Source organism: Panthera tigris, chromosome C2 (assembly GCF_018350195.1).
Source record: "Panthera tigris isolate Pti1 chromosome C2, P.tigris_Pti1_mat1.1, whole genome shotgun sequence".
Classification (NCBI taxonomy): domain Eukaryota; kingdom Metazoa; phylum Chordata; class Mammalia; order Carnivora; family Felidae; genus Panthera; species Panthera tigris.
Genome location: NC_056668.1, coordinates 11,762,076 through 11,775,271, shown reverse-complemented (window position 1 = coordinate 11,775,271; position 13,196 = coordinate 11,762,076). Strand labels below are relative to the sequence as shown.

The window sequence follows — 13,196 nt, the reverse complement described above, 5'->3', positions numbered from 1 at the left end:
ACGTGGCTGTAAGGGAGGCTGGGAATTTGCATTTCCTGGAAGGTTGAGTATTCAGATATACTGAACATTCCCCAGATATACCAAGGGCATTCAAAAGGTCGAGTCAGAAAACAAGAGAAACGTATGTTGGTTAGGAGGAGGGAGGGATATGGCTTAGGCCAAGGTCTTAATAAATGGTGCCTATTCTTATCAGTGTGAGCACAACTCCCAGTTAACTGCTGGTGCTTGTCGTGACTCATCAGATGCCTCATGTGAGGCCTCCTGGCTGCAGTCAGCTTATTTATGGCAGTCACCTCTTAGTCTGAGCCTGCTGGTGACCTACGCTCGTGTCCAACCTGCCAGGTTTTTCCTGGAAGTCTCCAGGACCCCGATGGCAAACTTAAACACAAAAGGTTACTGATACAATCTTAATCCCTCTGGAAAACAGGGAGAGGTTTGAGTTTCTCTAAGTTACACAACGGGAGAAGGTCCATTACACAAACCCTGGCCTGGACCCATGAAGAAATCTCCAACCCACCCCTTCCAGTTCCCACTGGCACCTTCCCAAAGCCCTGGGCCCTAACCCTGGAGTCGTTGGGGCTTTTTCAGGGGACTCACCAGGGTCAGGAATATTAGAGCGTTGGCATGCACCTAAAAAGAGGAGTATCTTCTCTTTTCGAAAAGGTTAAAAGGAGGGGCGCCTGGGTGGCTCAGTCGGTTAAACGTCTGATTCTTAATTTTGGCTCGGGTCATGATCTCACGGTTTCGTGAGTTCCAGACCCACATCGGGCTCTGTGCTGATAGCATGAATCCTGCTTGGGACCCTTCCTTTCTCTCTGCCCTTCCCTCCACTTGCACTCTCTCTGTCTCTTAAAATAAATAAATTAAAACTTAAAAAAGAAAGAAAGAAAGAAAAGGTTAAAAAGAGCCATAAACGGGCACCCGGGTAGTGCAGTCAGCTGAGTGTGTCTGACTCTTAGCTCAGCTCAGATCTTTATCTTGAGATCATGAGTTCAAGCCGCAAGTAGGGCTCCATGCTGGGCATGAAGCCTACTTAAAACAAAAAAACAAAACAAAACAAAAAAACCCGGGAGGGGCACCTGGGTGGCTCACTTGGCTAAGTATCTGACTCTTGATTTCTGCTCAGGTCATGATCTCACAGTTTTGTGAGTTCGAACCCCACTTTGGGCTCTGGGCTGACCGTGCCGAGCCTGCTTGGGATTCTCTCTCTCCCTCCCTCTCTCTGCCCCTCCCCTGCTCATGTTCTGTCTCTCTCAAAATAAATAAACTTTAAAAAAATTATTAAAAAAAAAAAGGAAGTGAAAAATGTCCTCCTCTCTCTGCCTACTCTCTCTTCTCTTGGCCAAATTTCTAGATACTACCCATCCCGTTTTACAGAGGCATGGAATGCATAATGTACTTTGTGACAGTTATTCTTGCAAGGGTCCCTCAGAAAAGGCAGTAAAGGAGAAAAGAGTGTGCATTTTCAGAATGAGGTTTTATGGGGTCCCATGGGAAGGGGGAGCCAGAAATGCAAGTTTGCAGGAAGAGGAAAGGGGACCCCGTGACGGACACAGTGAGAAGATAGGCTCCAGTCGCTAGACCCTTGAGGTAAATTTGTCCTCTTCTGTGCCAATCCCTCTGACCTTGCTGTTGGCATTTCTTAGAACAGAGGACTCCTAGTGACAAATCAAGGCCCCATTTAGCCATGCTCAGGGCCTACTCTGTGCTCAGAACTCTTGCTGCTCTGTCTGAATCTATGGGGGGGACACTCACCCCCCTGCACGTTGGAGGCAACCATCTCAGCGAAGGTCAAGGCTCACACGAGCTGGTAAGGAACAGAAGAAGGTGGGAGGGAGGGGCAACAAAGCTCTCAGCAAGTGCGAGCTCCAGCAAGAGATCGAGTTTTAGAATTTGGGGTATGGGCGGGGGTGGGGGGAAGAGGTGAGAGGCAAAGGAAGGGGGGCAAGTGGCGTCAGATGAGAAGGCGTGCGTGGGGACCCTCAGGAAGTACATCATCAAAGACGCACGGGTGGACGAGCAGGGCCTTGTCGGGCGGGGAGCCGCAGAAAGCGTGATCAGGCAGCCAGAGCCAGGCCTGGTGACAGGTGGACTGACATGGCAGGTGAGCAGTTTGGCGTGAGGTGCAAGGGGCTTTGAAGCTAAGCAGGACGGGCCAAGAGCCCTCCCACCACCTGGCGGCTGTGCGACTTGGGGGTATGATCAGTCAGGTTTGGGTCGGAGAAGTAGAAGCACCATGTGTGTGTGTGTGTGTGTGTGTGTGTGTGTGTGTGTGTGTGTGTTTGGGGGCGGGGGGTTGGACCCTGGGCTATTGCCGGAGTCAACTACACAGTCTAGGTGGGACTGGTTTTCCAGTGTCTAGGGCCGGAGGCTGCGGCTCTGAGTGCAAGTGGTCAGGAAGAGAAGGCCGGACGGCACAAGGACGAGCCGGAAGCTGAGGCTGCGCTGGGACCACCATCAGCCCTCAGTGACACCATCAGTGTCTCTCACCAGCTCCAAGCCTCCAGCATGGATGACAGCACGGGCGTCCTGCTAGAAAAGCTGGCGCCCTTTGCCGGGCAGCTAACACGCGCCCGCGTCTCCCAGGAGACGGGGGGGCTGTAGCAGCTGACCTTTCTGCCCCCCCCTCAGCTACCCTCCTGAGGGAGGTGGGGGGAGCACCTCCAGATTATTAGCGTTAGGAAAACGCTTCGGGAAGATTAACTGGTTAGGAGGTAGCAAGTTAATGGAAAGGGAAGGAGGAATTTGGGTTTTGTAAGGCTGAAGTTTATATAGTATTATCAATTCTATTATTTGTATTTGCACATTTATATTTATTTACGTAATGATGTATGTATTAATATATCATTTATATGTCAATCATTATATTAATTGTATATTGTGTATTAAAGCATATACAACTAAGAATATAAAATTAGATACAAAATATTTACATACACTGAGAAAATAAATCACAAGTTACAGATTTCTTTTTTTAAAATTTTTTTTTTAACGTTTATTTATTTTTGAGACAGGGAGAGACAGAGCATGAACGGGGGAGGGTCAGAGAGAGGGAGACACAGAACCTGAAACAGGCTCCAGGCTCCGAGCTGTCAGCACAGAGCCCGATGCGGGGCTTGAACTCACGGACCGCGACATCATGACCTGAGCCGAAGTCGGCCGCTTAACGGACTGAGCCACCCAGGCGCCCTAGAAATGTTTCTTTTGACAATTTGTTGTTGATATATACCATCAAGACACTTCTCAAAACACACACACAAGCTACAGCCGCCCCAGCACCGCCCTCTTGGAGAAGTACGTTAAAGAAGTCAAAGAGGGAAGAGACAGAGGTCATAACCATTGTGGTTAAAAGCTCTTACTTTGCAGACTTCAGAGGAACATATGACCATGTGAACACAGAGCTGGCAGCCCCTTCCAGGACCGTGGAAGAGAGTTGTGCAAGGGAGGGCTAGGGGTTCAGCTTTTGGTCCTTTCACAGTAAACACGCCTCCAGAAGGGAGAAGCTGCAGAAAGGAACCCACGTCCCTGTCATGTGCCATGACCGAGGAACTGCATGATGCTGTGGGGGCTATCCATGGAACCGGACAAAGGGCGGTGGATGCTTGGACATCTTCCACAAGAAATGCCAACAGGATTGGCTTCACGTTCTCTTAGGTGGAAAATCTCTGTGGAAGTCAGAGTCATCCAGCAATGACCTCAAAAGTAAAAGTCTTCCAGCCAGGAGGAACAAGAAACGGGAAATGCCACCCGCTGAGAACTGGCCTTTGCAAGACATCTGCTTGGCAGTTACTTGCGTTGGGGATATTGTGTGCTTAAGGTGTCAGCAGAGTGGACCGCTACGCAGCAAACTGGGCATGCTCCTTTTAGTACTCTGTCAAGGACTTCTGGAAGGAAAAATGTAAACCCCCTAAGTTTTAGCAGGGAAGAGCTTTGGAGGGAGATTCTCCAGCTGGGAAGAAACAAGTATTCTCTTGCGGGGGGGGGGGAGGTGGGGGGGGGACTTACCATCCTCCCCCCACCCCCCACCCCCCAAAGACCATTGTCACTGCCTCTGAAAACATCTACATCCAAGTAGATCACAAGTGCTCCCTGGCCTGGGCTGAGACAGGTGCACATTTGTCCCTTCCTTTAATATGATTTTTTTTTCTTGATTATAAAAGAAAAATATGCCCTTGCAGGGGGGATTATAAAAAAAGAAAACTATTACCATTCGTAATCCTGCTACCTACGATATGTTAGTATTTTGGCATATTTCCTCCAATCATTTTTTTTTAAGTTTATTTATTTTGAGAGAGAGAGCATGCATGCGCATGCAAGCAAGCAGAGGAAGGGGGGGGAGAGAGAGAGAGAGAGAGAGAGAGAGAGAGAGAGAGAGAGAGAGAGAGACCCAAGCAGACTCCTCGCTGTGGCAGAGAGAGCCGGACTCGGGGATCGATTTAGGGAACCATGAGATCGTGGCCTGAGCCCAAATCAAGAGTTGGAGTCTGTTAACAGACTGAGCCACCCAGGGCCCCTCCAATCATTTCAACACATCCCCTGGACAGGGATTCTGATTTACACGCTGCTTTTTTTCAGTTCACATATAAACATGTCTCTGTGTCTTGAGAAACTCACTCAAAGCATCATTCAGATAACTGCTAGATATTTTCTGACATATTTTCACAACAGTGACCAATTTCAAGAGTTCTACAAAAAAGGAAATAAAAATGCAAGAAGTCGAGGGCTCCCTGCTTGCTCAGTCAGTGGAGCCTGTGACCCTTAATCTCGGGGTTGTAAATGCTAGCCCCGCGCTGGGTGCAGAGATTACTTAAAAAAAAATTTTTTTCTTAAAGTAAATAAAATAAACTGTAGGAAGTCCCGAAGTAAAGCCCTATGTTGCCGAATACTATGCGGCCAAGGAGCCCAGCAGACTCCTAACTGGGCCTTGGTGACGCTGTTCTTTAATTCTTGATGTCCCCCACTCATTTTCTTCGCCCCTTTCCTTCCATGCTCAGCTGGGTTTAAAGCCCATCGTGGGAGAACCAAGATGACCCAGATCCTTCCAGCTGGCAGAACCGGAGGGCGGCTCAGGCTGGGACAGTAGGCCTCCCCACCTGCCCCGCCGCACCCCACTGCGCTCCCTCAGCTCGAGAAGTTACTTCCTCATACACTCGGCAGCCCAGACCGGGGCCTAAACCGACGCACCATCCTGAAATGTGGGACGTTTCTCGCTTTCCCTCCGCCTTGCTCTGTGCCCACTGTTCCCCTGAACCCCACACTTTTCCTTCACCCAGGCCGTTTCCAGCCACCACAGCCTTAAGCCGGTTTTCAAATAAGGATTGAAAACTTAGTGTGTACTTTAGAGGCTCAGAAGGCAGGATTTAAACTGAAGGGGGGAATCGCGTGCCCCCACGCAGGTGGGAGCGGCAGGAGAAGAGAGAATGGGGGCGGGGGTGGGGGGCGGGAGGGAGGGGTGGCGGTGGGGGCGGGGGGGCGGGGGGCATGGGTGGGGAGCGGGGAGGGGGGAGGCGAGGCTCAGCACGCGGCCCACCCCGGGGCCTTGGGGTTCGGAGGTCTCCCCAGAGGGGTCGCAAGCGCCGGAAGGTGGGCGACCGGCGGGGGCTCGGGGTCCCAGCAGCGCGCGGGGACGTCGCGGCCACCGCGCGGGTGGGGGGGGGGGTGCTGTGGGGCAGGGAGGGGCGCGGGGAAAGTCCCGCGGCCGGCGGGGCTGGGCGGGGCGCGGGCGCCGGGAGGGGCCGGCCTGGGCGGCGGCGGCCGAGCGGGGCTGTCCTGCCGCCGGGGACGCGCCGCCGCCGCCGCCGCCGCCGCCGCCGCCGCCGCTCGGGAAGGGGCGGGCCCCGCGCGCCCTGCGGTCGCCATGGCCGCCCGGGCGGCGACGTGAGCGGCTCGGCGGACCCCGCGCCGGGGCCGAGCCGCCCCCAGAGCCGCCGCCGAGCCTGCGGCGCGAGAGCCCCGGGCCATGCGGCCGCCGCCGCTGTCGCCGCTGTCGCTGCTGTCGCTGCTGCTGCTGCTCGGCGGCCGCGGCGCCGCGGCGCCCCCCGCAGGTAAGCCGGGCCCGGCGGGACCCCCGAGGCCGGACGGAGGCGTCGTCGCGGGCGGGTGGCAATCGGGGCGCTGCCCCGAGTGGGCGGGTTCCGCGAGGAGCCCAGGGTGGGTGGGGGCCCGCGGGGGTGCCCCCGATCGGGGGAGTTCTCGGGGCAGCGCGGGTTGGGTGGGCGTCCGCGGGGTGCCCGGAGCGGGTGAGCGATCCACGGGGAGCCCTGACGGGTTGGGGGTACGCGGGGAGCCCGCAGTGGACCGGCGGTTGCGCGAAGCCCCGACGCGGGTGTGGGGAGGGCGGCGGGGAATTCCGGGCAGTCCCTCCCGGCGTCCTGGCCCCGGGTCATCCCTTCCGGGCAGGAGACACCCCGCTCCTGCGGGAAACTGGATGCCCTGCCGCTCCTCTTCCCCCGCCTCCGCTCCGCGGCCCCGTGCAACCCGGTGCAGCCGGCGTCTCCGAATTTCTCAGCGCGAACAAAGGACAACGGAAACCAGGGCTTGGGACAGGGCTGCGTCTGCCGGCCCCACAGAGCCTTCACCCTGGCCTTGGCCGGCGTGCCCTCCCCAGGGGCCCGAGTTAGAAGCGGGGCCCAGGCAGGCCTTCCTTCCTTGCAGCTGCGTGCGGCGGCGGCCGGCCCCAGGCCGGGACCTCCGTGTTGGAGATGTGACTCAGTCTTACCGTGGCTGGGGTGTGTTTGTGGGTGTGAGATCCAGATGGTCATTGCCCCAGGGTCGGATAGATGGGGGAGCGGCGCTCAGGGCAGGACCCAGAAATGGCCGGATCCCCAGTTGTGTTGGCGGCGGGGAGTCCACGGAACCAGATTTTTAATCCCAGCTCAGCTCCCATCCAGATAGCCCCGTTCCTGGGCCAACCTCCTTCCTACCTCTGACACTAAGTGATCATACTTATGAGCCAAATATAAATGCTAAAAGACAAGAAGACCTCGGGGAGGAAGAAGTAGGCAGGAGATTTATTCTGTGTGGATGCGTTATGTGTTTGTGTTTCGCTGGGTTCTTTCCCAGGGAGAGACTATCATGGGCTGGGGCTCTAGAATTTAGAAATGTCCTCCCTTGTGAAGCTCGGGGTGTGGGTTCGGGTTGTTGCTGTTGTTTTCTGCCAGCATCACTTAGGCCCTGAAATTCCAGAACTCCTTGATGAGAGAAGCCTCCCACAGGAGGGGGTGAGCTCTGGCTACAAGGCCCTTTTCCTGTGAGAGTCAGACAGATGGGTTTGAATCCTGACTCCGCCCCTCCTCAGCTTCAAGTGTTGAGCAATCTGTGCGCAGCTCTCCCTGGGCTTCCTTCAGACAGGACATGGGCTTTGGCAAAATGTTGGTAATTGCCTGAGCTGGGTAATGGGCAAGCGGTAGCCGCGGTTACTTAATACCGGTGCCACAGCTCAGGAGTGGTGGTCGGTGTGGCATTTGTGACTTGTCTGCCACGAGTCCAGGGGTGGAGGGGTGGAGAGAAGTACATAGGAACTTTGCAGTTGGATGTTGCCCCGACGCCCGAGGCCATGCCCATCTTTCTAGTAATGATCTCTCGTTGTATTCTACCAGAGTTTGGGTCCGTGCGATGCGTCAGAAAAACTTCATCGTAGATCCTTTGAAAAATGGTGCCGTGTGATACTAATCTGTTCTGTGACTACCTGAAAGGTTTTCATAGCAAACTATGAAAAAACTAGGATAGTTTTAGAGAAACTCTGTGTTAGTCAAAGCACAAAGTGACACTGTTAACAGTGGTTATACAGTAAATGGGTAATAGAAACATTTCCATACTTTTCCATAATTCACAAGTGTCTTTCAGTAATCATGGAATTGTTTTTATGGTCAGAGAAAAAAAAATATGTGAAGGTATTGGAAACAAATTTTTTATTTTTTTTATTTATTTTATTTTTTTTTTAACGTTTATTCATTTTTGAGAGACAGCATGAGCGGGGAAGAGAGAGGGAGACACAGAATCTGAAGCAGACTCCAGGCTTCGAGCCTGACGCGGGGCTCGAACTCACAAACTGTGAGATCATGACCTGAGCCGAAGTCGGACGCTCAACCGACTGAGCCACCCAGGCGCCCCAGGAAACAAATTTTTTAAAAGGGGAAGACTTATATATATATCTATCTCTTAGAGTTGTTATAAAGATAACAGGTGAAATATTGGACCTGACCTACATTGTAGTGTAAGGGAAGGAAAAATTTTCCTTTCTTGCCTTCTGGGTTTTTCAACTGGTCTAATAATTAAGTTGACATGAGACACAGTGACAGGGGAAAAACAGATTTAATTTGTACCTACAGGAGCTTATAAAAATACGAGACTCAAAGAAGTGACCAAAGCAGGCAGCTTTCATACCTCTTAGCTAGGGAAACAATTACTTGTGGAGATTTGACAAAACGAGGGGGTTTGAACTGGGGGTAATAAATTAACAAAGTTAACAAAGTTCATTTATACAGCCTTCTCAGCCTGGAATTCCCCAGCAATAAAGATGCCCTTCCCTCCTGGTATGGGAAGATAGGAAGGATACGGGAGAGATTTATTTCTTGCTTGTCAGGGAATAAAAGAAAGTCAGAATGTCCTAAAATTACACCAACTGTTTCTTACGTGACTTTAGTTCAAAATGATCAACATGCCAAAGTGACAAGTCTGGGGGTGGCGTCTTTTGTTCCCCTCAGTAGTAATGCATTAAGTGGTGGCCCTTTGCTTTAGATAAAAAATTAGTCGAGTGCACCAAAGTGCCGTAAGTCAACTGACTACCTAGTAATTTACCTAAATGTTGAGGAGTTGAGGCTTCTCTTTGTATTGTACCCGCTGCTTAGTTTTCCAGTAGATTGGAAATGGATTGGTGCCACAGAATTTCATTGCCACGATTTGCTGATTTGACCAAAGCTTCTAATGCCCTTAGAGACGGCCGAGAAAGACCGTAAACGCCCAACAACATGAAAAGCATTGCAAATGAACGTCATTGAGTAACTCCTGTCTGCTTATAGTCTCAGCAGTTGAAAGTAAGTAGCTGGCAGGTTTTGAGGCAAACTATAAACGAATAGTAGTAGTCGCCATGTATTGGGCCAGTCTTCTAGGTCAGACAAGGTTGTAAGTGTCTTACGTACATTATCTGACTTTATTGTCTCCACCATTCTTTTCAAGAAGGTAATAGCCCCATTTACTCGCAGGGAAACAAAACCATCCTTTATAGGAAGAGACAGATGGCTGGGTAAATTAGCTGATGTCCGGTATTGACTAACAAGAGCGACTTCTCAGTTATGGCTGAGGATTCAGGGAATTTTTTTTTTAATGTTTATTCATTAATTTTGAGAGACAGAAAGCATGAGTGGAGAATTCAGGGAGTTTTTAAAAAATGCTTATCTATTGATTTTGAGAGAGAGAGAGTATGAGTGGGCGAGGGGCAGAGAGAGAGAGAGAGAGAGAGAGAGAGAGAGAGACTCCCAAGCAGGCTCCATGCTGTCAGCACAGAGCCCGAGGTGGGGCTCCATCCGTCGAACCTTGAGATCATGACCTGAGCCGAAATCAGGAGTCAGATGCTCACCCGACTGAGCCACCCAGGTGCCCCAGGGAATGTTTGTTTGACTTCTTCTCCCCTGCAAGGTGTTAGAGGTAGGATCGTTGATGTTCGTCATAATGCCGCATCCGTGGAGAAAGATCCTGAAGGGTCTTTGGTTGTCAAGATTGAATGATTAATTTTAATGTTAATTAGAGTTTATTTTATTATCTGTGTGTGATGTGTGTTGATCAAACTATACTTTTGAGACCAGGAGCGCCTATTCTTCAATATGTATAAAGCCTCCTGGGTGGATGTAGCTAGGGTGGACCAGAGGTGGTGGGTGGGGGCAGGAAGGTGGCATAGGAGGAGGCCGTGGTCGTGAGGCACAGAGGACACACTTCCCACCGGTGACACCTGCGTTATCTCTTCTTACCACTAGTCGTTTATGAGCGGTTGCCCCAGAGACCACGGAGAGAAAAGGTAGAGTGGGGAGCACTGTACCCCCTACTATTACTGTGAGCTTTTATCTCGTAGGAGCTGGGCTGTCATTAAAGCCCTGATGTCCACCTGCAGTGACTGAATTAGTTCCTATCGTTGTCACAAATCACCACCAACGCAGTGCCTTAAAACAACACCAGGGTGTTATCTGGAGGTCAGATGCACGTTCTGACTGGGCTAAAATCAAGGTGTCAGCAGGGATGCGTTCCTTTCTGGAGGTTCTGGGGGAAGAATCACTTCCTTGCCCTCTCCAGCTTCTAGAGAAACACCGTTGTGGTCCACCCGGATCTCTCAGGAGAATCTCCCTATTTGAGGGTCTTTTGTTTAGGGACCTGAATTCCACCTGTAGCCCCAGTTCCCCTTTGCCACGTAACCTCATATATTCACAGGACACAGACATCTTTGGGGGCCGCTGTTCTGCCTCCATCAGGCTCAGACCATTGGATATGGTGCTCAGCCCGGGGCCTGAATCAGTCACGTCTTACAAATTATATACTTAGGGTCTGCTCTGCCTTTCACTTGTGGTCTTGCATTTGCCCCTCGCTACGAGTCTGGGAGAGACAGCACCGTCTCGCTCTTCACGAGGAAACCGAGGCTCAGGTGGGGCCCTGGCAGGGTCTGTGGCTGTGGGTGATAGGATCAGAATTCCAGCCCAAGCCCTTTGTCCATAAATTCTGTTCTCTTCCCCCTGAGCCTTCACCGACACCCTGGACAGCAGGTGCGATGACCCTAAATACACTGACCCTTTGAAGCCAAGCAGATAAGTCATGGCTCAGAGTGGGCCACCCACTCCCGGCCACAGCAGAGACCACAGAAAAGGGAAGACCGAGCATAAGGTGAGGAAAGAAAAAGGGAACCGAAGTTTTGCATGGTGGTCGAGGGGATGCGATGCTGAGGACGAGACATGGGTTATGTTGTCTCTGAAGGAGAGCACGCTGCTGGGCTGTAGGCTACTCAAGCCCCATGTCCCGAGTGCCTGCTCTTCCGGGAGGTGGGGATAAAACAGTCCCCAAGTCCGACAACACCCGGCCTTCCTGGAGCTCCCCCCTCTCGCACCTTGGGGAGGCTGTCGATCAACTGCTGGCAGTGAGGAGAGGCAGGGACCACGAGGCGCTCACTCCGTCCTCAGCCCTGTAAAACTAACCCGTGCGTTCCTCCTAACAACGCTGTGAAGTCTGTACTGTACCCATTTAACGGATGAGACAGCTGAGGCACAAAGTGGCTAAACAACTACAGGAGCGTGTGGCTTTGAACTCGGGCAGTCCAGCTTTGGAATCCATGCTCCTCAGTGCCTGGTGGAAACAAAGGACCCAGGCGGAATCCCCTGTCTCACCACATTCAGAGCCCCATGGGGACAGGTCAGGCAGGGGCAGGGAATCCCATGCCCTAGGCGTTTTGTCCAGGAAACCACTCTACCGAGACCTGAAGGGAGTGGGGGAGAGAGCCGTGGCATGCTGGGAAAGAAAGCCCCAGAGAAGGAGTGGCGAGGGCAGGCCCCGTGTTTCCCAGGAACAGGGAGGGCCCCATGTGGCCTGTGAGACAGGGGTGAGGCCGTTCAAGGGCAGGCCCTCCGAGAGGTTGCAGAGGGCAGTGTTACGAGGCAGCTGTTAATGAGTGGGCAGTCTGATGTACTTCCTTGTGACATCCTCAGTTCTAAGATTTGTTTTCTTCTCTGAATGTGGTGAGACAGGGGATTCCAAGAAGCCCAAATGTAAGAGCAAACCTGCGGGTCCTCTCCCCCACCGTGGTAAAATGAAAATCAAAGAAAGTCCGAGGCTCGTCTAGAGCCTCCACGACTACGGGAAAGCCTCTCTCCTGGCCCAGCCCTCAGTTAGGGTGGAAACTTCCTCCTTGCTGTGCTTCCCGGTGCCTCCTTTCTTAGCGGAACGTCTGGATTGTGGGGATGGTGGGGGAGGGTGCCCGGAGATGGCTCTTCCCTGGAGATGGGGGGAAGGTGACGAGCACCGTGGCGGGTGGAATAACGTTCCCCCGAGATGTCCACATCCTCAGCCCCAGATCCTGTGGCTGTGTTACCGTATGTGGCGAAAGGGACTTTGCACCTGTGACGAGGGGTCCTGAGGTCACGAGGTGACCCTGGATTGAAGGGCTTCGTGGGCCCGGTGTGATCACAAGGGTGGCTGAAAGGTGGAAGAAGGAAGCAGAAGAGTGAGACCGCAGAGACGGCAGCAAGAGAAGGAATCGGCCCAGTGTTGCTGGGGGAAGGAGTCAGAGCCAAAGAATGTGGGCTGCTTCTAGAAGCTGGAGGAAGCAAGGAGCCATTTCTCCCCCCAGAGCTTCCAGAAGGAACACGGAACACCCTGACTTTCACCCACCAGTTTCAAACTTCTGACCTCCAGAACTGTTTAAGAGAGACACCTGGGGGGCGCCTGGGGGGCTCAGTCGGTTAAGCGGCCGACTTCGCCTCAGGTCATGATCTCGCGGTCCGTGAGTTCAAGCCCCGCGTCGGGCTCTGTGCTGACAGCTCAGAGCCTGGAGCCCGTTTCGGATTCTGTGTCTCCCTCTCTCTGACCCTCCCCCGTTCATGCTCTGTCTCTCTCTGTCTCAAAAATGAATAAACGTTAAAAAAAAAAAAAATTAAAAAAAAAAAAAAAGAGAGAGACACCTGGGTTGTTTTAAAACACCAAATTTGAGGGATGCCTGGGTGTCTCAGCACAGAACCCGCTTCGGATCCTGTCTCCCTCTCTCTCTCTGCCCCTCCCCCACACACCCTCTCTTTCCCCAAAATAAATACACATTAAAAAAAGAAAAGAAAAGACACTAGGGGCACCTGGGTGGCTCAGAGGGTTAAGCATCCGGCTTCAGCTGAGGTCATGATCTCACAGTTCATGAGTTCAAGCCCGGAGTTGGGCCTGAGCTCATCGCTGTGGAGACAACGAACATCCTGGAAGTAAACAAAAACAGCCACAGACTCTTGGTATCGCATCTTTCAGAAGAAGAGCTGGCAGACGCGAGCTGGGCGCTGTTCGTCAAGATTGGATGCATTTACTGAAAGCATGTGGTTTGAATTTCCTGCTCTGAATTCTGGAACAGCATGTTTTTCACACTTTGCTTTCCACGTTCTGGGCGTTTCTCATTAATCTTTCCATCTCAGAGATGGTCTCGTCATGATCGCCTGTTCTTGCAAGAGAAAAGGCTCCCCGCACTT

At 52.5% G+C, this 13,196-nt stretch overlaps 1 protein-coding gene across 1 annotated transcript in view; it reads left to right on the top strand.

Moving 5' to 3' along the window:
• Positions 1-5,924: 5,924 nt before the first annotated feature.
• IFNGR2 (interferon gamma receptor 2) overlaps positions 5,925-13,196 on the top strand; it is a 28,504-nt gene continuing 21,232 nt past the window's right edge. The window contains exon 1 of the mRNA XM_042998632.1: positions 5,925-6,044. Coding sequence (XP_042854566.1) covers positions 5,960-6,044 — 85 coding nt within the window. The 5' untranslated portion in view covers positions 5,925-5,959. The remainder of the gene's footprint in view (positions 6,045-13,196) is intronic.